Source organism: Dromiciops gliroides, chromosome 5, assembly GCF_019393635.1.
Source record: "Dromiciops gliroides isolate mDroGli1 chromosome 5, mDroGli1.pri, whole genome shotgun sequence".
In the NCBI taxonomy this organism is placed as follows: Eukaryota; Metazoa; Chordata; class Mammalia; order Microbiotheria; family Microbiotheriidae; genus Dromiciops; species Dromiciops gliroides.
In genome coordinates, this window is record NC_057865.1 from 284,217,995 (window position 1) to 284,240,936 (window position 22,942).

The 22,942-nt window shown below is 49.5% G+C and overlaps 1 protein-coding gene across 1 annotated transcript; it reads left to right on the forward strand.

The window, feature by feature from the left end:
- Window positions 1-682: 682 nt before the first annotated feature.
- FBXO7 (F-box protein 7) lies at window positions 683-21,168 on the forward strand. Its single transcript, XM_043968409.1, has 9 exons — window positions 683-1,061; window positions 4,707-5,004; window positions 8,438-8,665; window positions 10,424-10,565; window positions 12,362-12,445; window positions 15,517-15,615; window positions 17,208-17,384; window positions 19,661-19,698; window positions 20,397-21,168. Exons 1-9 carry the CDS (start codon window positions 940-942, stop codon window positions 20,790-20,792), a joined length of 1,584 nt encoding a protein of 527 aa, XP_043824344.1. The 5' UTR covers window positions 683-939; the 3' UTR covers window positions 20,793-21,168.
- The last annotated feature ends 1,774 nt before the right edge of the window (window positions 21,169-22,942 follow it).

A 22,942-nucleotide genomic window follows, 5' to 3' on the forward strand; every position in this document is an offset into this window, starting at 1 on the left:
CTTCATCCTAAGTCCCCTGAACATGATCAGGGGTAAGACAACAAAGTTGAAATTGTTCTCCTGGTTCTACTCGCTTCACTCTTCATCATTTCCAGGATGTTTCCAGGTTTCTCTGACACCGTTATTTTCATCATTTATTATAGCCCAATAACATTCCGATACATTCATGTACCCTAATTGGTTCAGCCTTTTCCCTACTGATGGGCATATATCAATTTCCAGGTTTTCTTCGACCATGCAAAAGACTGCTGCGACACTTCAGTATATGAGGGGCCTTTCCCTCTTTGATTTCCTTGGAATATAGCCCCAGTAGCAGTTCTGATGGTCAGAGGACATGTTTAGTTTAGGGACATAGTTCCAAATTGTTTTCCATAAGGGCTGGACCAAGTACTGTAGGGATACTTTGGGACACTCAGAAAAGCAAACAGTATGCAATGTAGATTTGTGGTTTCATATAGAATCTCTTTTTTGGGTGTTCTATGTGGATAGAAATGTTCTTTTTTGGTGTGTAGGTTTAGAAAAAAAAAATAAAGAAAAAAAATTCTTGTTGATTAAAGGCAGTTATATGCGGGAGGCACGCGCCTGCGCAGTGCGCTCTGAGGCGGGGAGGGAGCGCTTCTACCCCCACCCCCCGCTCGCTCTCGGGGGCGCGCACGCAGACCGGCGGCGTCGTTCGGCCGCTCTCGCGCGCTCTCGGGGCCGCGACCGCAGCGGCCCCGCCACTCCCCCCCCCGGCGCCCGGGGTCGGCGGCCCAACAGCAGGGGGCGCCCTCATGGGAGGGGGCGGGGGCGGGGCGGAGCTCCCGTGCCCCGGACCAAGGCGGGCGGCGGACGAGGCGACTGAGGAGGAGGAGGAGGAGGCAGAGGCAGCGGCGTCCCGGTCCTTAACCCTGTCCCGGTCCCGCGGCGGCCCGAGGAGTGAGAAGGGCCCTCGGCGCCATGAAGCTGCGGGTCCGCATCCGGAAGCGGACGGCGCCGCTGGAGCTGCCGGGCGCGGAACCGACGCTCGGGGAGCTGCGCGCGCACCTGCGCCAGGCCCTGCTCCCCGCCTGGGGCTACAGGTGCTGCCGCCGTCGCTGCCGAGAAGGGGAGGGGTGGGGAGCGGAGAGGGGAAAAGGGGCGCATGCGCGGGGCTGCTCGCGGCGGGGCGGGAGGTGTGGGGGCGAGAGAGAGGGAGGGGCGCATGCGCGGGGCTGCTCGCGGCGGGGGACTCAGGGAAGGAGACCCGGGACTGAGGCGGACGTGGTCGGGGGCACCCTGGGCTTGAGTGTGTGCACTCCCAGCACCCGAGTGTGCGTGTGTGTGAGCGCGTGCAACTTGGCATGTGGGACCTAATGCGCCCCTGAGCACGAGCCGAGGATTTGCATCCCTGGTGCGAGGTCTTGTGCGCGCTTAAGTTCGTGCACACCTAAGCTTTGCAGCTGCGCCCACGTGCGTGTGTCAGCAGCCTTGTGCACACCGTGGTGCGTCGGCGTTCCACTTTGCCCATGGGTGTCTGTGCACACCCGGCTGTTTGCTAGTGACGTTGTGCCCAAGGGTGTATGGGTACGACTTTGCATACAAGTGCTTGTCTGCAGATTGGCACTTGGGTATTTGTGCACGCAGAGCTCCGTTTTGTGCATGGGTGTTTATGCCCAGCAGAATGGCTTCCGTCTGCTTCGTGCGTGGGCGTTTTGCACACCTATATGGGAGTACGTGACTGGTGTTGCACACCCGAGTGTATCTGTGCATATGCTTTGTCCTCTCCCAAGGTTTTCAGAGACTGTCCCTTCTCTCTCCTGAGGCCATAGGTATTCCGGAGGCTTAATGGCGGGGAGTGTGTATAACTGTGCAGAAGAGAAGAAATTCACCTCCTTCGTTGTGATATTGTATGGGGCACACGGCTTGAAGGAAGCCCAGGGATTAATGTTTCAGATTCTTCTGGTTTCCTGGTTCAGAGGCAGTTTCTCTAAGGGAAATGGGTGCCCCAAAGACTTGGAAGCTCCTGGGATTCTGTTCCCTGGGTCAGGGCTCCAGTTCTGAGGTAGAGGGGTGCAGAGGAGGCTGGTGATTGTTGCCTAGGAGCAGAGCAAGGGGCAGCATCCTTTCTTTTTAAATTTGAACTAAGAAAAAGTACTTTTTAGGTAGTTTTTTTTACAAACTAAAGAAAACCTTCCTGTCCACTCTCTTAAGTGTTCCTCTTATTTGAGTGTGTGGGCTATTAAATAATTTTTAAGGAGCCCAGTGAAATTACACTTCAGGGATGAACTTGTCACAGTTTAGTTTCTCAGATCCTGTTAATACTGTTTTAGAAGTGGAACAAATTAGAGAAATACTCTGACACTTTCTAGACTCCCCTAATCAGTCAAGTTCAAATGATTGATCCTGGTATTTTGAAAAGGAGCATAAAGTGATGGTTAACCCGTTGGCATTTTTTGTTTGACTGTTGCTATCAGTACCCCCAGATATTTTCATATTTAGCCTCTCTTGTTAAGAAGTTGGGCAGGGCCATTCCGAAAGGGCCGTATTGGGTTTCACAACCCAAGCTTGTAAACACACCAGTTAGTTTCACTTTTCTGTTCTTTTTTCATGGTAAATCAATGAGGGAAAAGAAACTGCTTGTGAGAGAGAATAAGCTTTCACATATTTGTCCATTTTAATAATTGAATGGAACACAAAAAAGGCTGCTTCATGCATTCTGTTTTTCTTCTGAAAGCCTCTGTGAAATGTGGGAGGCAAACTGGGTCTCTTCCAGTGAGTGCCAGGGCCTCTGGCCCTGCTGATAGTGATGGGGGAGGGGAGGGGCAGGGTGGTGCACTTGGAAGGATGCTTGGAGGCCGAGGTCCTGGGTTCGATTTCCACTTTTGCCTCTTATTACCTGTGACTTTCCCTTCTCTGGCTTCCAATTTCCTCATCTGTAAAATGGGCACGTGGAACTAGATGACCTCTGAGGTCCTTCCAGCTCCAGAGCTCAGATCCTATGGTTGTGTGTAGTCTTGGAGGCTCATGGATCTATTTTGGACCAAGCCTCAAAAGTTAGATTTCCATCTCTTTTAAAAATTAAATTTTTGACATCTTTTGTTTTTATCATGGTCTAGATTTCCCCTTGTATTTCTTCCCCAGATCCTTCCTGGAGAGCCATCTCTTATAACAAAAAGAGGAAGAAGAGAAAAAGAATCAATAAAATCAGTCTGCAGACTCGATTGTATCCCACACCCCTTAAACACCCTCCCCCACCAATCCATGCAAAGGGCTATCTCCCCTTAAAAGCCTTTAGGATGTATTAGGGTCCTCCTCCCATCAAGTCACTTCTTCAGCTTAAATATCTATTCTTGTTTTTAGTAAAAACAAATTTAATGATAACCCTCCAAAGGCCTCCAACAACAAAAAAACTGCCAATATCCTTCCCTGATTATCCCTCCGATGACTGGTGCTTTTTTCTTCTTTAAATTATCTTGCATTTATCCATGCATGAGTTGTATCTCTTCTTCCTCCGCATTGTCAAACGTAAGGGCAGAAAGTACCTTAAAAATGTTTGTTGAACGGAGAACTGATCCTTGCTTTACCTGAAAAGGGGGGTAGAGTGGGGAATTTGTGTCTAGCAGAGTTGTTTACTACTGTAACAACACATCCCTGCTGTTCTGAATCGATTTTTGCCAATGAACAAAACAAGACAAGGTGTCCAAAGGCATCCATTGGACTGTTGGTCCTTTTGGAGCTGCTTTTTCCATTTCTGCCAAAGTGGCATCGTCATTATCGGAGCAGCTGGCAGGTTTTCTGTGTTTTGTTTGCAGAAGCATTTTGCAGATAGAAGCACAGCCACTTGTTTTCTGCCGGCCAGGAGTAATTTTCAGCCATTGAATTCCATTCTGAAATTTATCCTGGCCATAGAATTTGCACCCTGTAACTGCTGAAATCAAAGGTGTTTAAACAAGAAAGATTAAAAGCTAATTTTCTTAAGCCCTTTGGGGAATGATGCTCTATGAAGGGGAAACTTATTTCCACAGAATCTGACAAGGATTTTTAGTCACCACGTAACTCCGATAGAAGTTGGTTGCCTCATCAAAAGGCATCATAAATATGCTCCATTGGGCGGTTCATAGTTTTTAAAAGTTATTCTTCCCAACAGTGTTAGTGTTATTTTCACAGGGTCTTGTCACCTGTGGTGGAGCCGTGACTGAGATTCTTAGCTTCTGACAGCACCTGCTTTTGGCCCCAGACAGTGCTGCTGCTCATCTTGTTTTCTCCTGTATTTTTAAAGACGATGCTCCTGACTCAGCAGCGGTAGGGCACAGTTGGGAGTTATTTGTCTAAATAGGGATGATGAATTTGCAGCATTTGCACATTCCCACCAAGTCCCCTTTGTGATTGATGGGATACCCTGTGAAATAATGGCTGGTCAGGTGAGAGAGGTAGTCGCTCTCAGTACTGAGGGGACTAAACTGGTATGTGAAGGGATTGAACCCAAGGTTCAAGCTTTTCCAGCATTGTGATTTTACTGATTCAATGAATTCTCTGAGAGTTGTCCATGACAGAATCAAAATCACAGTGTAACTGTAACGCTACAGTGCGAAGGATAAGAGCAAGGCTTTTGGCAGCTTCTAGTTCCTGGGGTTGGTTTTCGCTTGCTTGCTTGCCCTTCTGTGGTCATGCCACACATTGGCTGTGATTCTGAATGCATAAAGCTTGTGTTATTCACTATCTCCATATCCATTTTGTTTTGGCAGTTCTGACACCCAGTTTGAAGTGACACTGAACAGCAAGGATGCCCTCACTGAAGATGAAAAGACCTTGGCTTCCTATGGGGTCGTTTCTGGGGACTTGATCTGTTTGATCCTTGAAGAGGCCACGGAGGGATCTCCCATAGCTCCACCTTCAAATGCAGCACATTCCTCGTTCCCGAGTAATCACAATCGGCCCTCTTTGGCCACCAGCCAGAGTCAGTCCAGCCGGCAGGGTGAAGAGCCAGATGACGCCCGTCCTCCTCAGGCAGCCCGGCCTGCTGTCCAGGGGGCAGATAGCACGGTAAGGCCCAGGGTAGACAGACCTGAGGCCTTCATGTACTTTCATACCCAAGGGAGGCTCTTCAGGCTGCGTATGTAGATCATCTTGGAGCTCATGCTTCCCCGAGGATCAGCTCTCAGCCCTCTTCCCCTCCCGCTCTGTTGTCACTTGACCTTTGCTGTGGGCCTGTCTGGCTCAGACCCCTCACGTGAACCCTAGTTCTAAGTATCTCCAGCTTCCCATGGGGTGTTTGTGCTTGGGTGCCTCCTGCCGTCTCCATCCTCCCAGTGCTGTGAGTGGTACCGCTCTCCTCCGAGGCTCTCACCGTAGCTTTGTGCTTTCCTTCTGCCTTTACCTCTTGGGGCTGGGGGCCACGGCCGTCACGTCTGACCCGTCATCAGACCTCGTGGCCCTCATCACTGCCTCCCTGAGACCCCGCTTGCCTTCTAGTTCAGGATTCTGAGCCTGTTTGTGTCTGGTCAAGCCTGTAGACCCTTTCTCAGAGCAGAGCTTTTCATCGATGGAGAGAAATGCTCTAGAGACGTCATTGTCCCCGCCCGTCTTGCTGTTCTTCACAGAGCCTCAGCCTCCCATCTCCACATTGCAGGGGCAGCCCCTTCCTGGTGTTCCTTTTAGAAGCCCTAGCTTCCTTCAGAGGTCAGCCCAAGTGACGCCTCCTCTGGGAAGCCTTCCTCTTTGCCCCCCCAAGTGGCCTTCTTTCACTTCGGGTTGGTTTTGGTGTTTCTGCAGAAAGCCGCCTCCCCAGACAGAAGGGGAGCTCTTTGAGGGCCGGCTGCTATTTCTTTTTTCTTGGTGCCCTCCGTGTCTGGCACACCCTAGGTGCTAACAAAAGAGTGTTGGCTGATGTGCAGGATATTCCTCTCTCTTAACTTGGGGAGAGGCTGAGAAACAGAAATCAAGCGGAGGTGCAGTTGGGCCCCTGGGAAGCTGGCCCCCAGTGGCCAGCCTGATCCCCTTTTCCCTTGAATATGAGGACCCCTTCCTGCGCTTAGGACCCTTGGCCTACCCCCGTGCCTGTGCTCCAGAATTACCTTGAGCTGCCGCAGAACCCTGTTCACACTCTTCTCCTGTTCTTCCAGATTCTTTTTATCTTTTTGCACTCAGGATAGCCTGGTGTCCTTCAGAAGAGGCTGCATCCCTGACCCCCTCTCTAGGCCTGAGGGCTTCTGCTTAGCCCTGACAGGCGGGGCTGGGAGAGTCCTCGCTGCCCTCTCACCCTCATCATAGGGACTTGAGGATTCCTGGGGCTGTTGGTTCAGAACCTCTGGCTCTCCTGCTCCTCAGCTTCCTCCCTCCCCAGGACAGGACCCACACCTTCCTTCTCCGTTAGCCCTGTCCTCCCAGGACGGTCGGGCCTCCCTGTGGGACTGTGCCTCTGCCGCCACGACTGCAAGCTCCGCTGGGTCTTCTCGCTTTTCTTGTCCAGCCTCCCATCTGGCCTCTCGCTTGATTTTGCCAAACCCGTCTGTTTGTCCTCACTCCGACCTTCAGGTGGCTCCTCCCCGGTGCCCATCTGCGTCTCAGATTGAACACGCTCCATTCCTCCTGCCTTCCCACCTGCCCGCCCTTCCACACTCTCCTCTTTCTATGGCAGGGACCAGCATCCTTCTGGTCCTGCAGCTTTGCAGCCTCCCCACTCTCTCTTCCCCAGTTGCCTTCTTTTGTTGATTCTTCCCCCACAGTGGCTTTTGCATCTGTCCCCTTCTCCTTTCTCCAATGGCCACCGTCCCAATTTAGGCCCTTATCACCTGTGGTCCTGGACTGTTGTCCAGCCTCCTAAATGACAGCCCTGCTGGTCATCCCTCTCTAAGGGGACCAACCCGGTCTTCCATTTGGTTGCCACGATAATCTTTCTGAGGCCCTGTCGTTTTTCCTTCTCAGAAATCTCCCTGCACTCCCGTGGACTTGAGGATAAGTCCACAGCTCTCTAGGCTCCCAGACGTGGTTTGATTTCTCGCTTTCACACTCTCTCATCCAGCCAAAGTTTCTACTCGTCATTTCCCCAAACTGGTGGTCGTCCTCCTACAGGAGTGCTCCCCCTCCTCAGATTTTTAGCTGCTTTCATGACTGGGCTGGGGCTTCTTCTTGTATGGAGCTTTTTCTGATAGCCCAAGTTGCTTCCTCCATCCTCATTTCCTGGTATTTACTGACCTTCGTGGCTATTCTGTCACCACATGAGAAGGCCAAGTCCTTGGGTGCAGGGCCTGTTCCAGGGCTGGTGCCCGGCACAGTTAGAACCCAAGCTCTCTCTTCTGCCTGTGTTATGGTCCTGGGCTCGGCGCTCCCCGTAGGGTCCCCGTGTTCTGCCACTCAGTCCTTCTTTCTCTTTTCCCCCCTTTTCTGCTGACTCCAGGAGGGTCAGGGAACCTCAAGGGGCTCCTCCAGGTCAGACCCCTGGAGACACTCCTCACACACCGGAAGATGGCTCCCCTCTCATCGTGTCCAGGCCAGGCTCCTGCGTCCTCATCTGGGCCACCTCCTCACTTCCTTCTGAAGGCAGAGCCTGGCGTTGGGCACCGCTGAGGGTCTGCAGGAGGGCCTCCCCCCTCCCCCTTGTTCTCGGGCTGCCGCCCACCATTGTCTGCCAAAACACAAACACCTTTTTCCCTCCCATCCTGTGGTCATACTTTTGGGGAGGATAGGGAACGTCCCATTTATTTCTCTTAAATTCCGCCTTGTTAGCTTCAGGCCAACATCTCAGCCCACTGAGCTGTTGTTTGATCCTAATACTGTCATCACACAACACGTCAGCTGTCCTGGCCAGTAGCACATCATCTGCTAACTCGAGAAGCGTTCCGGTGACGCCTTCAGCCAAGGAGTGGGTGCATGTTGGAAACAAGTGTGTGTTTGGGTGTAAAGAGTCAGAGGCCTCCGTTTGACTCCCACCCGGTCGCCCTGTGACCTCTCTAGACCTTGGCCTCCACTGCACTGATCTTTGGGATGGGCCTGGGGATGGGGCTGGGGTTGGAAGCCGGGTTGCTGGGGGCTGACGTGGGAATGGGAAAGCGAAGAAGCTGCGGCTTTTTCTAGGAGTTTGGCCAGGAAAGGAAGCGCTACAGGCTGACAGTGTGAAGGGATGGTGGAGGCACATGAGGGTCTTTAAGGATGGCGAAAGATGGGCTGATGGAATGGGGTGGGCTCCCAGGATCCAAGGGGCACATGAAGGGTGGGAATTGGCAAAGGAAGGGGCCCCCATAAGGTAGAACCAGGAGCACCGGGTGGTGCCGGGGGACCCTAGGAACATGCCAAAGGACCAGGGAAATCCTTTCATCTCCAGGGATCTTTGACGAGCTCTCAGGGCTGCCCAGGGCTGAGGGCCAGAGTGTTAGTCTCTGAGCCCTCCTCTTGTTGTCTTCCCTGTGGATTTCCGGGTTGGGGCTGGAGGCCAAGGACAGGGCCGCATTTGGATGCTTCCCCTTCTTTTGTCTTTCAGCCAGGATCTGGTCTAGATTTTGATTCTGGGTTAATTCAGGAGGATGTGGAGATGGAAGAGGGCACAGGCTCCTACCCCACGGAACCGATGCTGTGCAGTGAAGCTGTGGATGGCCAGGTGCCACACTCCTTGGAGACGCTGTACCACTCAGCTGAATGCAGCAATGCCAACGATGCCCTGATCGTTCTAGTGCATCTTCTGATGTTGGAGTCTGGCTACACCCCCTTGGTGAGTCCTCAGGAGAGCCCGAGGCTGCTGGCCCCGAGCTCATGGTGGGACATGGCGGGGGCCAATGACTGTCCCTTCTGGGCCTCCCTTGATGCGTCCCCAAATGACAGGATTTCATCAGATGGTGGAGCTCTCTGTGTTGTCTCTGACTCTCTATGATCTGTGAGACGAACAGTGAACTGAGAAGTCAGGCTGTCCCCAAACAAGCCTACTGGGCCCCTGGTGTATTGTGGAAATGTTAGCAAGGGGCTGTGGTCACTGCCCAGGCTGGCTTTTTCCTCCCGCTCAGGGTGAACGTGGTAGAAGGATTGCAGGGTGTGTGTGTGTGTGTGTGTGTGTGAGTGCATGTCTATCTGTGTACATGTGTATGTCTATCTGTGTGTGTGAGAGTGTGTGTCTATCTGTGTACATGTGTATGTCTATCTGTGTGAGAGTGTGTGTCTATCTGTGTGTGTGTGAGTATGTGTCTATCTGTGTGTGTTTGTGTGTGTGTGTGTGTCTGTCTGTCAGTGTGTATGTGTGTGGGGGTGTGTGTGAGGGGCCTGGGGAAGTGGGGGGAGCTGGAAGGCTGGGTACTCTGGAGACAGTGGCAGGAAGGGGCAAGCGCCCCGTGCCACACCCACCCTGCAGCTTGGTGAAGGTAGAGCAGACTCGGCACAGCTGCCACCACCTTCCTCCCTGCCAGGACTCGAGGGGCCCTTTACCCATGGAGCACAGGGAGCTGGTCCCTGGGGCCCAGAGCGTGTCCAGGAGATTTCATGCCTCTTTTCTGTGCTGGAGCTTTGGACACCCAGGATTTTTCTCGTGCTCTTTCCTCCATGTGCTTCCTTCCTTTTCCTTCCTTCTTGGCTGTCTCTTTCTGTCTTTCCCCGGTACATGGCTGTGTTCTTGCTATCCCAGGATTCTGGGGAGGGGGTGGTGAGGTGAGAAGCAAGAGCAGCCTCAGCTTTATGAACAGCTGGGGGCACCGCAACGCACCCCCCTTGAGACCTAGGAGCCGCAGCCCAATCCATCGTCTGCCGAAAATACTGGCTTCCGGTGTAGTCCTGTCACCAGTTCAGGGTGGCAGGTCCCCAGTGAAAGCTGTGGCACCAGTGGTAGATGCAGCTCCTCTGTTTTATCTTCAGCGGCTGTGGGGGGGACTTCCCTGGTGTGGGGGATGCTTGGGACTTGGAGAGTGCGGAGGTCTGACCCCCCCTTCCTTGGGGAAGCCACTTCACCTCATTGGGCCTCTCTTCAGACTCCTTTGTCAAAGGGTCTTTCTGGCTCTCAGGGCTATAATGTCCCATACAGCTGTTTAGCAACAAAGGGTTAATGGCCGAGTGTGAATGAAAGAGCCACACCTTGGGTTTTTAGTCATTTCTCACACAGACACACACTGTCACACACACACACACACACACACACACACACACAGATAGACACACCCAGTTAGTAGTTTTTTCATGCTGTCCCCTGCCCCACTTCCACAATCTTGTCTTTCTTATGCTCTTTCTCCCTCCGGTAACAAGACAATCACTTGTCATCAACATAGGAAGAGGTTTTGTTGTATTGATTCATGAGCATCTGAAGCAAATTGTATTTAAAATCTTTGATTTTTTCCCCTTGGTTTTTACAATACAAATGACCTGACTCGGGAAGGGAGGAAAGGGAGACCAAGGTGGTTATTTCTAGAGACTTTCCAAGCTCCTTGAAATGTTGGTGGGTTTGTTAATAACGCCCCCTTCATCGTATGTGGTCCTTTCTTTCTGCACTCAGGGGACTGAAGCAAAGGCCGTGTCCATGCCCGAGAAGTGGCGCTCAGGAGGCGTCTATAAGCTGCAGTATACGCATCCGCTCTGTGAGGATGGCACCGCTGCCCTCACCTGCGTGCCTCTGGGGAGCCTCGTCGTCATCAATGGTAATTGGGCAGGCTGAGTGGTCGGCGTCAGCCTGGGACTGCTCCCTCCTCCAGGTCCCAAATGTGCCATTTCTGTGGTTAGGCCGGGGCTTGGGTCTCTTGGCACCATTCAGTCTGTTAGCCCCCTCAGCCTTGGTTTACTTATCTGCAAAATGCAAAGAGCTCTTTGCTGTAAGACTCCACAAACGTCAGCCATCATCATGATGATGTGGCTCATGGGGTAGGGTCACAGGCCTAGGGGGGGATACGGTGCCCTATGGGAGTCCAGTGAGGATGACTGTTAGACTGTGCCTGACGGGGGTCCTGGAATGGATGGCAGGGCTCTGGCCTGGAGCCCCTCTCCTCTGGGGTGACTTACCTTGGTCAGTGGTCTAGAGAAAGGCGTCTTCCCCCTTCCTGTAGTGGAAAGATCCCAGGGGAGATCTCAGTAGGCGTTGAGGCATGTGAATGTGGAGAAGGAGTAAGGTCACAGGTTCAGGGGTGAAGGCATGTCTTGATCTCCTCCTCGTGGGGCTAAAGCTGAGATAGGGTGACATCCTGGCCATTTATTCCTTATCCACTTTACTGGCAGGAGTGTGGTGTGGCCAGGACTAGGGCCTCTTGTCTGGGAGGGGCACTTGGACAGCGCCTTTGCCGGAAGGTCACTCAGAATCAAGAGCTCCCACTTTTTAGTCCCGATTCTGGCACCTAAGCAGCGCCACCCTGGCATTTCGTGATCAAGTCCAGAACTCCCCGAGGCCCTTCAACAACCATTGGCGGCCTGTGGACGATACTTTGAGAACCACTGGTCCTTTTGGGAGCTTTTTATTTGTTTTTGCTATTTTGGGGGATTTGAGATTTTGCTGATCAAAATTGGGATGGGCACAGTCTGAATAACAGTGTTGTTCTTACTCAGCCCAGCAACTTTGGGTGTCCCTGATTCTCAGTCGAACGGGAACCCCGGTCATGTAGTGCAGCCTACACCTGACCCCAAATTCTTAGATCCAGTGATTGGATGATAGAAGGCCTTACCTCCTCCATCTCCTTAGGAAGGGGCATGGGTCCCTTGTTAGATAATTGTGGGTATTTGTAAGGCAGAAATTGTCTTAATGTGACATTTGGGTATCTACAACATGTACCGTTGTCCCTTGGGTCTTATCAATCCCTTGCAGACTTTGACGGGAGGCAGACGTTTCAGGCCTGATTCTGACTCTGGAAGCAGTTATGTGTGCTCACAGTTCTTCCTTCCTCGAACACATGCACAGGAACACATCACTGGGCCTTTCATGGATGTGATGAGGCGTCCCTTGGTGTATGTGACTAGAAGGGGGCCTCAGGCAGGGGCAGGGCTGCTGATCACTGGGGTCCGTGCAGTGGAAAGCACTGTGGTATTCATCTCAGGAGCAGGCTCTGGGACTCACTGCCAGAGGTTAAGTCAAAAACAAACCGAGTTATTAGTGACCTTGTTAGAAATAATGACTTCATTGTGCTTAGCTGCCTCCCTCCCGTTAGCCTGTTAGCCTTGCTGCGTTTCAATTGCTAACAAGCTGCTGTTGGCAATACTTCCTAGGCGTAAATATAAAGACTCTTACTGTATTTTATCATGGTGTTTTACAGGGACTTCACTTCATGAGAAGGCAGATTTAAATTTGGTAGCTCATTGGTTAAGGAGCAGGTTAATGGTTTACAACAATTTATTGTGTATAATTTATGCCCTAAGAGGAGTGTGGTATAGACAAAGAAACAAAAGACTTAACTAAAAAGAAAGCAGACTTGAGCCTAGTGGAATCTCACTTTTTTTTTTTCTGATTTCACAGCTACATTGAAAATCAACAGTGAGATTAAGAGTGTGAAAAGATTACAGCTGTTGCCAGAGTCTTTTATTTGCCCCCATGAACAAGGTAATTCAGCTTTATGCATCATTTGAAAATGGAAGATCTTGGGATGAACCTTTTTGCAGTTGGGATTGGCCTAGAAAGTGACTATACATGCTGTTTGGGGAAAAAAAAGTAAAACATGTTTCTAAACTAAGGGAAAAATAAATTAGATTTAGAAGAAAGATTGAGGAAAAAGTATTGGATTTCTAAAAGCATGAAAAGGTTTTGATGATGGGATTCCCCCCCACCTTGTCCTTATTCACCCCCTTCCCACCCCAAGTGGCCTTGATGAAGTTATCTGTGGTCATGCTTTTTTTTTTTTTTTTGCTATTTTAAAAAGGCCGATTTCTCCGGGTTTTTGTGAATAAAACTTTCATATAATAATAAAAAAAGATGTTAAAAATGTTATGTTATTTCCCTGTCCCTTAAGAACACTGAATTATCTACTATTTAGAACATCCCTGTTAAATGGTAACAGTTGATCTTGCTCATTGGGGTATGGTTAGACCTTCTTCATTTTTGAGAAGCGGTATCATCTTTTTGGACTCTTGCTACTATAACATTCAGTTAAAAATCCAAAGGCAGCTAGGTGGTGCAGTGCATAGAGCACCAGCCCTGGAGTCAGGAGGACCTGAGTTCAAATCCGGCCTCAGACACTTGACACTTACTAGCTATGTGATCCTGGGCAAGTCACTTAACCCTAATTCTCCAATTGCCTCACCAAAAAAAAAAAAAAATCCACCATTTATCAGATATCAGCTGTATGCCTGGCACTGTGCTGGGTGCTGCGGATGCAAAGACAAACATGAAGCAGCCCTGCCCTCAGGGAGCTTACATGTGATCGGGGAGACAATGCATGCACAGTGGACCCATACAAGATACAGGCAAAGCCAATACTTGGTCATGGTCATGGGAGAGGGGAAGATGTGAGGGGTTGGGAGGACCAGGACAAGCTGCTGGTGGAAGGTGACTCTTTTTTTTTTTTTTTGGTGAGGCAATTGGGGTTAAGTGACTTACCCAGGGTCACACAGCTAGTAAGTGTTAAGTGTCTGAGGCCAGATTTGAACTCAGGTCCTCCAGGGCCGGTGCTCTATCCACTGCGCCACCTAGCTGCCCCAGAAGGTGACTCTTGAAGCCTATATATGAAGCTGAGACGTGGAGGGGCCAGGGGACAGCAGTCGGGGTGCAGGGGCCAGCTACAGCAAAGGGGGAGTTTTGTGGAAGCCGCAGATGACACAGAAAAAGTTTAGAAGCTCAGAAATGCACAAAATATATGTACAGTATTATATAATATCAACCCAAATTTTATAATAAGATACTGTAAATACCCCATAAAAGAAAAAGAAAAAGAAAATATTCAGCCTTCTTCTCTGGTATAAAGGGAAGGCCAAAAAATTTTACTCAAGATTTTCCAGCTCATTTCCAGCTCAAGGGCCCCTAACCCCCATGATGTAGAAGGGATAATTTTATAGTGTAAGACTTATGTTCCCTGAAAAGAACAATATGTGGCTTTACTGTTTTAAGAAGCTGAAGAAGAGACATTGAAAGAGAACATCCTCAGTGTTTGTTGCGTCCGTATAAACCTGTTTGCTGCCAAGGATACCAGTTTTACCATGGTTTACATTGGTATGATTGGGGAAGCCTGCCTGGTGGCCCCACTGAGGAGGGAGTAAGTATGAGCTAAACTGAGGCTCGCTTAGCTTTAACCCTGCTCCATCAGAGGCAAGGCTGTTGCCTGCTGCTGGCACTAGATGGGTGTGGTGTCTGGCGCTCACCTGGAGGTGGGTGTTTTACAGGGTGGCATTGCTCAGAACCTTCCAGAAAGTGTCCCTTGGGGCTGCTTTTGAAGACACTTAGTGGCTGGGTGGGCCATTAAACATCTAAGTTAATTGCAGTATTTCTTATGGAATGTTAACGACGGGGCTGAGTTTATAAAGCCACACATACGCTTTAAGTTGGCTGGAATCGGATCAGGATGTTTCTGTAAGTATTGGCTCAGGATGAATCGGGGGCAAGGCCTGAGTAGAAAATAGCAGTGTCCTACGTGAAAGTCTTGTGAGACCGACAGATCCCATGAAGTACTGGTGTTCTGTCCTATGTGGGGAGGGCTTCTATGAGAGAATTTTGGAGTCTGTAATATTTTCCCTTCTACAATATTGCAGGTGGAAATTATGTATGCATCAAAAAAGATGCTGCAGGGCAGATTTAAGTATGAAAATGCTCTTTTCCCCTGGGGGAATTCTATGCCTAGGCCTCTACACCAATATTTGCGTCATTTCAATGACCAGACTGAACACCGAAGGTCACAGACCCTTCACCGGAGGCACGGCACATTCACTTGCCTTATTTGTCTACTTTTAAATAAGGGCAGAGGTATCAATAGGGAACAGAGGGAAATCTGCTTCAGCTGAAAACCATTTCATTCTGAAAAGTGATTTAGAAAAATCTGTCTACAGGCTATTTTTTTCATCAACAGATTTTTTTATAATGGATTTTTGCTGCAATGCAAACTCATTAATTATAGATGGCAGTCTCCTAAGACTTTAATTGCCATAGTCCTTCCCATGTGAATGAGGCCATTCTTTATGGCCTATTTGAAATCTCCAGCTCATCTCGAAGTGTGAGACTGTATTTTCCTCTGCAGGCTATGTTAGAAAATCTTGAATTCACACTTGAATGAGAGGCCACGACCCTTAGAGTTTTATATTGTACTTCTGCATTGGATTTCAGTGTCGGTAGTGTTTTTGGTGATGCCAGGAACATGGGCGGCGTGGGTTGCCTGATTCTTAGCCATTAGGGGCCTGCAAGAAATCTTGCCTGGCACCGTGTAGTGCATAGATCTGCCACCGCCTGCTGTCATGGGGCTTAACGGTGTTCTTCACTTTTCAGACCTGGATGCTGCGTCCTCCCAGTCTTGGGGGGGTTGATTCCTCTTCCTGTGCTCCCAGGAATGTGTATTAGTTATTCCAGATGTTGGTCTTAATGAGAAATTTAGTTTGTAAAAAAGAGCCGACTTTTCAAACCAGTGAAGTCACTGGCTGCTTTTCAGAGTACGCTGGGCGGCTTGGCTTGACACTCTCCTGTCTTTGTTTCAGCTGAGGAAAACGTGGCCTGCAAATACAAAGACCTCCAGAAGCTGTCTCGCCTTTTTAAAGACCAGCTGGTCTACCCTCTTCTGGCTTTTGCCCGACAAGGTGAGCAGTGACAAGATGCCGGTGGTAGTCATTCACACGCGGCCGGGGCTGCCCTTTGGTAAATTGAATGGTTGCTAATCTCCCCTCTGCTGCTGATTACCTGGGTCACCTTCTCTGGGCCTGTCTCCTCCTCTTCCCCCTCAGGGTGTTGGAGGAGATGAACCACTTGGGTCAATAGAAGCAATTGTGCAAAGGTGTGTGTGAGGTTCTGGCAGGGACCAAAGAGTGCTTCCCTGTTACGCAGCTTATCATTAGAAGGATAGGATACGGATACAGGGTCTTTAGTGCAGTCAGGCCAAGTCATCAGATATTTATCAAGCCTATGTTCTGTGCCAGGCCCAGGGCTAAGCACTGAGGATATAGAGAAAACCCTACCCTCCAGGGGTTGGCCTTCTGTCCTCCCTGCCAGGCTGCCTCTTATCTCGAGGAAGTGTTATGTAAAACACCTTCTGTTCTCCCACATTCACCTGTAAAGAGTGTCTAAAGAGGGGGTGGCCAGGTGGCATAGTGGATAAAACACCGGCCCTGAATTCAGGAAGATCTGAGTTCAAATGTGGCCTCAGACACTTGACACTTACTAGCTGTGTGACCCTGGGCAAGTCACTTAACTCTCATTGCCCAGCAAAAAAAAAAAAAGTGTGTAAAGAGTTTCAGCACTATGAGGTTTGCTTCTGTTGATTTCTTTTTTGTTGTATCAGCATTTCTGAATTACAGGTTCTCCAAATTGTAGACAATGACCAATTAAAAAAACCCCTGATATATGTGACATGTTCAAATATCAGTAGAACCAAAAAAACCTGGATAATTTCTTAAGAGTTGACAACAAACAAGTGTTTTACTTGCATTGATTTGAGAAATAAATCTATAAGAAAAAACACTGATGATCATTCCAGAGCTCTGTGTAATGAATTTTTAGATCCTTTGCATCCTTGCCTTTTTCCATCCAAAAGGCTCAGAGGAGGGAGCACAAGACTTTGAGCTCCAGAAGTGGAGGTTCTTGGCAAAACTGGCCAAAGGCCAACTTATCAACTGGGTTAGGACCCAGTTGTAAACCACTTTAAGGAAAACAACAAAGCAAACTGTTTGAAACCCTCGACACTCAATCAAGACTTCAAATGGAAGAATGAGTTCTCTTTGTTATTTATAAGAATGTTATGAAAATTACCTCAAAAATCCCATAAGAATTTAAACTTGCGTAAGAGCCGCTCCTCTTATAGACCATCCCTGCTCAGGAAGGCCTGTCCTGGTGCAGCTGATCCACAGATCAAGTCTATCTGGAGACTAATACGTTAAAAACTCTCTGAGGAATTATCCTCTGGTTATTCAGGACTGTTGGAATGGCCTCTGACCACTGTTAAAGCTTCTTTGCATTTGTTGAGTGGATGCCAGATGATCCCTTCTGGGCTGAGATGAAAAGTTTGCTGTGGACTTTGAAGGGGCAGTTGTATAATTTACCTCCTGTTTTGAACAGATTCATAGACGCCCAGCTTCTGGAGCTGGGGACGAGAGGGGTGTGGGGGTGGGGGGGGGTGGCATCATTGGGAGATCTTTGTGCCATCGCACCAGTGACTTATTTTTCTTCTCCTTTCTAGCTTTAAATCTGCCCGATGTGTTCGGTTTAGTCGTCCTTCCGTTGGAATTAAAACTGCGGATTTTCCGGCTCTTAGACGTCCGTTCAGTCCTGTCTCTGTCTGCAGTTTGTCGTGACCTGTTCATTGCTTCCAACGACCAGCTCCTGTGGAGGTTTATGTACTTACGGGATTTTCGAGGTGATTTTCAGAGCGTTCTAATTAATGACAAAAGAGACCTCGTTTTCCCCATCTCCGTTTGAAGTCTTAATTGAGTGGGCTTTGCCTGGAGCTCGTAATAGTATCCTTTGGTTGTTTTCCTTGAAGTGTTTTAAAATTAGTTGATTTTAACCAATAGCATGAATTAGACCAGAAAGAGTCTAGGCTTTGTGTTGTTTGCAGATGTCCCGAGAGCTCTCCCTTCTCATCTAATTCCAGTATTCCCCTGAACACATCTGGCTCGTTATTTAAATGAAGGTTGCAGCCAGGTTCCCTAGAAGGGAAGGAACAGAACCTGTTCTCCAGTCTGGGGGACCCCCACCATGTGAATCCTCTTTGCTAAGAAACCCTAACCCTGATCCTGCCATGCGAGTTGTCCTGTAAAAACCTGGAGCCTTTAAAGATGAGGAGAAGCCACGGGAGGCACAGGAGCTTAGGGGACCCAGCCTGGAGGAGGAGGGATGTCCAGTCGAACTGACTGGTCTGAGCTCTGCCCGCGGTCCTCTTCTCCCTCCTCCCTTCCCGGCTGCAGTCTGAAATGGCTCCAATTAGAGATTTATTTGGGCTGGGAAACACTTACTTCAAGTGATCATCACCCCTCAGTGTGAGTTGGTTTACCAGACAGCTTTCCTCCCGCTGTTTAGCTGAACTTCCCTTGCCCAAAGGACTGGTCATTTTGAAAGAGGCCTACTTGTGGAGCCAGAGACTGTTTTCCAGGACCTTGGGCAAATGACTGTTCTCTCTGCTTCCCGATTAACTAGGCTGTGGCATGGGAGAGGTCAGAGTAGAAGGCCTCGCCCCTTTTTGGCTCTTCAGCCAGTGACCCTGCACTTGAGAGAGGGAGGAGGGAGGCTTGTGAGAATCTGCGGAGGGCGGGACGACAAGGAGAAGGGCAGGCAGGGAGTTCTCATCTTCCTCCTCTCGAGGTGTCTACACCAAGTCCTCAGAGAGGGTGTGTATGGCACAAGCCTTGGTCCTTCTGTCACACTAGGAAGTCTGTGTCTATAGGCTTGGGCATGGCTTATGTGCCCCTTGTTGGCCATCTGGAGACTGAATTTGGGGTGAGAGTGGAGACTGTGGAGTGGGGAGGTAAAGGGGGTGTAGTACAACCCATGAACCTAGTTGGCCTCAGGGAGTCCCATATTTATGGGCCCGTTTTGAACTTTGGCTTGGAGCAAATTAGTCTAGATTGGTTTTCAAACATGGGGAGCGTTGAGATACAGTGGAGAGTAATGGTCAGACTTGGCCTCCTGAGGCTGGGGGTTTTTGTAGCCCTGACCCATCCTGGCTAGTATAACTACAAGTCTTAAGTCACGGAGGAGTGGTCAGTTTGTGTTGGTGGAGGGAGTTCCCATGTTTGGAATTCCTGGTACTGATGAAATGCCAGATCAGGGCTCCCCAGCCCCCCTTAGGTGCTGAGAGGGGAGAGCGATGGTGGGAGGCCTTCAAGTGGCACCATCGGCAGCTCCAGGTTTCTGGCTTTGGTTTCTTCCTGGACTTCCTGTCAGTTATTCTCTTACAGGCTTTTTCTTTAGGCCCCTTGAGCTCACTCCCAACACCAGGCTCCTTCTAAAGGTGTTTAGCGGAACTTGGGGAGAAAGATGGACTTTTAGGGGGTGCTCCCAGAGCAGAATCCCTGAGGGGGCGGAAGCCGCGCTCCCCTCAGGCTTTGCAGGGCCCTGTTTGGCCATTCTGAGAGTGTGACCTTCCCTAAGAAACAGCCTGAGGCTTCAGGAAGCAGGGGAGTTTGCTCCAGGAACCTTTGCTCAGGGGGACCTTTTCAATGGGGAGGATTCATTTCCATGTTCATTTGGTGACACACTCACCAGAGCCTCTTTGAGAAAGTCGTGAGGCCTACGGGCTCCTCAGTCACACTCCTCCGGAGGGAGGGCAGATGCCTCTTTAGAGCACAAGGCTTAGTTTAAGAGGTGCCAGTCCCAAGGGGTGGTCAGCAGGCCCCAGCCCTGAGGCCACAGAGGAGTGATCTGGATCTGGTCCATAAAAGCACACGCAGTTCTGTCCACCTCAGTAGGCCCCATAGAGGGATTGGGCCTAGAATTATGAAGACGAGGCCCAATTGGGCTCAGTCTACTCTGTCTGAGAAAATGGGCCGTAGGTTTTGTTGTATAAAATGGGGTGAGGGCTGGGGGTCTTGCATCCTTTATAAGCTTCACTTATGTGAAACACCCCTTCCCCTAATCATGTTGGACAAATGAGCTATCATGGTGATCAAATTGGAAACATGTCTCTCTTTGTAGATTGTGCTGTTAGACCTCGGGACACCGATTGGAAAGAAGTAGGTACCCTTAAATATACTGTGATGGCTGTTGTCCAGAGCAGGGAGGAGGGGTTAGCACGAATGAGAGTGTTTGCTGGGAGGGGCCCTTGTCAAGGGGAGCACTTTCTGGGGTGAATGTGAGGCCTTCCTTAGGTTAATGCAATAGGGATGGGATCAAACCTAGGATTGGTGGATTTGTTCATTGTTCCTCTTTAGGGTTTTGGGTTTTTGATCATTTGTGTGTGTGTGTGTGTGTGTGTGTGTGAGAGAGAGAGAGAGAGAGAGAGAGAGATACATTGTGCATGTGTTGTATATGTGGATACATGCACATAGGCGTGTGTATGTGGCAAGTGCATATTGCACATGTGTTGTATATATGTATGCATGCACACAGGTGTGGGTATGTGTTGCATGCATGTGCATGCATGTGTGTATTCCCATGTTTGTGCCACATGTATGTGTCTGTACACATGTGTGTTCCTTTGCAAAGAGCCTGACAGCTTCTATCCTCAGGAGGTTGGGCTCTTCAGAAATGGTTGTGAATTTGATCACGTTGTATTTGGAGCCACACTTAGGTCTCTTTCACTTGTGCAAGAAGGAAGAGGAAGGGGAGTGCTCTTGGGAAAGAATAGCGGAGGGGAATCTGTAACTTGAAATCTACTTCTAGCTGAAGGAAAAACCAGCCCCCTCACCTCTACTCTGCTGTCTCTCTTCAGCTCTACAGGAAGCAAAAACAGAGGAGAGATGCCCTGAGATGGAGACACATCATGTACCTGCCCCAGCCCAGTCCCTTCTACCCCGGCCCCTTCCCCTCCGGCCCCTTCCCCTCTGGCCCCTTCCCCCCCAACCCCATATATCCCCCAGGGATCATTGGTGGTGAATTTGACGAGAGACCGATGCTTCCTTATGTTGGGGACCCAATCAATTCCCTCATCCCTGGCCAACACCCAGAAACACCGGGCCAGTTCTCTCCGTTCCGACCTCATTTTGATCCAATGGGCCCATTTCCGGGGCCCAATCCTGTCCTGCCAGGGCGAGGTGGCCCCAGCGACCGGTTTCCCTTCAGGCCCAGCCGTGGTCGGCCAACTGACATCCGCCTCTCCTTCATTTGATGTTTTTTAAGCCCATTTGAGCTTGCTTTAGGTTGTTTTATTTTCCCCTTAAAACAACAGTGTCATCTCCTTGGGGCTGCATATCCTTAGTGTTTTATCGTGGTTGTGCACCCCTGGGCCCTTTGATTAGGCCTGCCTCAAGTTCCCTATGGGGAGCGCTCTTGGATTACCGGATTGCTGAAGGTTCCTTGAGAAAGGGGAGCAACTTAAGAAGAAGAGGCAGCCGGGGCTCCCTGTTCTCTCTTCCCCATTCTCAGGACGGTGTCGAAGTTACAATGTGCTACATCAGATAGATGGCTTAACATGCAAAGTAACACGTCCGCTCTGACTTTTCTTACAGAAATATGTATAATAAATATTTAGGAAACCTTCCCAACTCAACCTGGGCCTTGTTAACTCTCAGAAACTCTTCTCTGTGTGGCTGAGCTCCAGAGGATTCCTGCAAGGGGTGCAGGATCTTACCTTTGGGGGTCTTCTCAGTTAGGGGATGCCTGTGATGAATGGCCAATGAATGACTGCTTCCTGAAAAGCTGATTGTGTGTCTGTCTTTGAACACCTCCATGCCTGATTGGTGATCTGCTGCTTTTAAAAAATTATTACTTGAAAAGTAGTTGTAGTTTAAAGACCACAAATACACAAAATTCAAGACTTTTATTTTTCTTACAACAGAAAAGACCAAACACAAACAGGTCATCATACAGACAACTGCATAGAAACAGGCGACAACGTGACCAGCGTTGAAAATCTGAGTCCGAGCATGACGGGGAGGGAAGAGTAGTAGGGCCCATAGGAAGGTCTTACAGAGATTACAAATATTGGCTTCCTCCTTCTTTTGTTCCTTTTGCATATAAGGCAATGGCTTGGGAAAGTGTTAAGGGAACAGTTGGTTTCCTGAATGTAAGGGAATACCATTCTTTTTTGCTATAAATTGAGACCTTTTAAAAATGATGGTGAATAAACTAGATCAATGGCATTTTTCCATGGGCCATGTCATGGCAGTAGCTTAAGTGATTGGTGCTATGTGTCACATATATTTCCACGGTATTTGATTAAACAAGTATGCATTTAATGCAGTTTAACGTAATTGGGTCCTGGCTTTGAGGCTCACCCTGAAGTTTTAATGGAAGGAGAAAGGTAAAAGTTCAGACCTGTAGCTTATCTACCAGCACACTTTTTAGACCCGGCCATGTAAACAGTTGTAATGGCCCTTTTTGAAGAAAACAACACTGAGACAATTGCAAGCAACAGAGGTCCTATATCTAAAAGGGATGATGTGAGTACAGATCGATTTTGAAATACAGTCTTTGAGGCGACGATGATGCTGGTGTCCCTCAGTTATAGCTGCTGTGTTCCCAGCCCCACTGACAACTCTGATGACAGACCTCTCCAGTGTCCCCGAAGTGTATGATTCTAAGCACTTTGTCACGTTCCTTTCATGTGAATCAGATTGCAGTTTGTTGACTGGTCGGGCAACAAACACCAGATAACTCCTCAGCTATTGTGTTTCAAGGCTGTGTATCTAATGCCACTTTGCTAGATGAGGAAGCTGGGAAGACGGGTTGGGCACATCTGGTTAACAGCCCCGTGGAGCATCCCTACACGGTCTCTGTTGGACAAGATCTGAGGGCATCTCGTCCGGCCTTACCTGTGCACTTAACAAGTGGTCCTCTACCCTCTGTGTAAGGTCTCCCAAGGCAGCCCATGCCGCTTTTCACTGCTCTCATTATCTCTAATTCTTACCCATTGCTGCCAGTTCTTCCCTTCTGGGACCCAGCAAGACCAGTGTCAGCCTCCTTCCACATAGCAATCCTTGGCCTAGTTACCCAGGTCAGCTCTCGCATCTCTCAGAATCCTCTCCAGGTGAAGCGCCCCTAATTCTTTCATCTGGTTTCCAGGCCTCTCACTGTCCTGGTGACCCTCCTCTTGGCCTGCTCTAGCTTGTCCACGTCCTCCCTTGAATATGGCGCTAGAATGTGATGCTAAAGGGTCTTTGCTTCCAGTGGCTCTTCTTTTCAATGAGAATTGAAATCAGAGTTCAACGTACAATTCCTGTAAGTGAATCGCACGGAGTGGAAAAGGGATTAGATTGTGGGCATGTCAACGTCCCCAGGCCCACCTTCGTGAAGGTGAGACCAGACGATGACCTTCAA

Bases quoted from the DNA above. Each gene is read 5' to 3' on its own strand.
- FBXO7 (XM_043968409.1), top strand. From the start codon at position 940: ATGAAGCTGCGGGTCCGCATCCGGAAGCGGACGGCGCCGCTGGAGCTG. The intron at 10,566-12,361 runs GTAATTGGGCAG...CTGATTTCACAG, and splicing joins GAGCCTCGTCGTCATCAATG to CTACATTGAAAATCAACAGT. The intron at 19,699-20,396 runs GTAGGTACCCTT...GTCTCTCTTCAG, and splicing joins GGGACACCGATTGGAAAGAA to CTCTACAGGAAGCAAAAACA.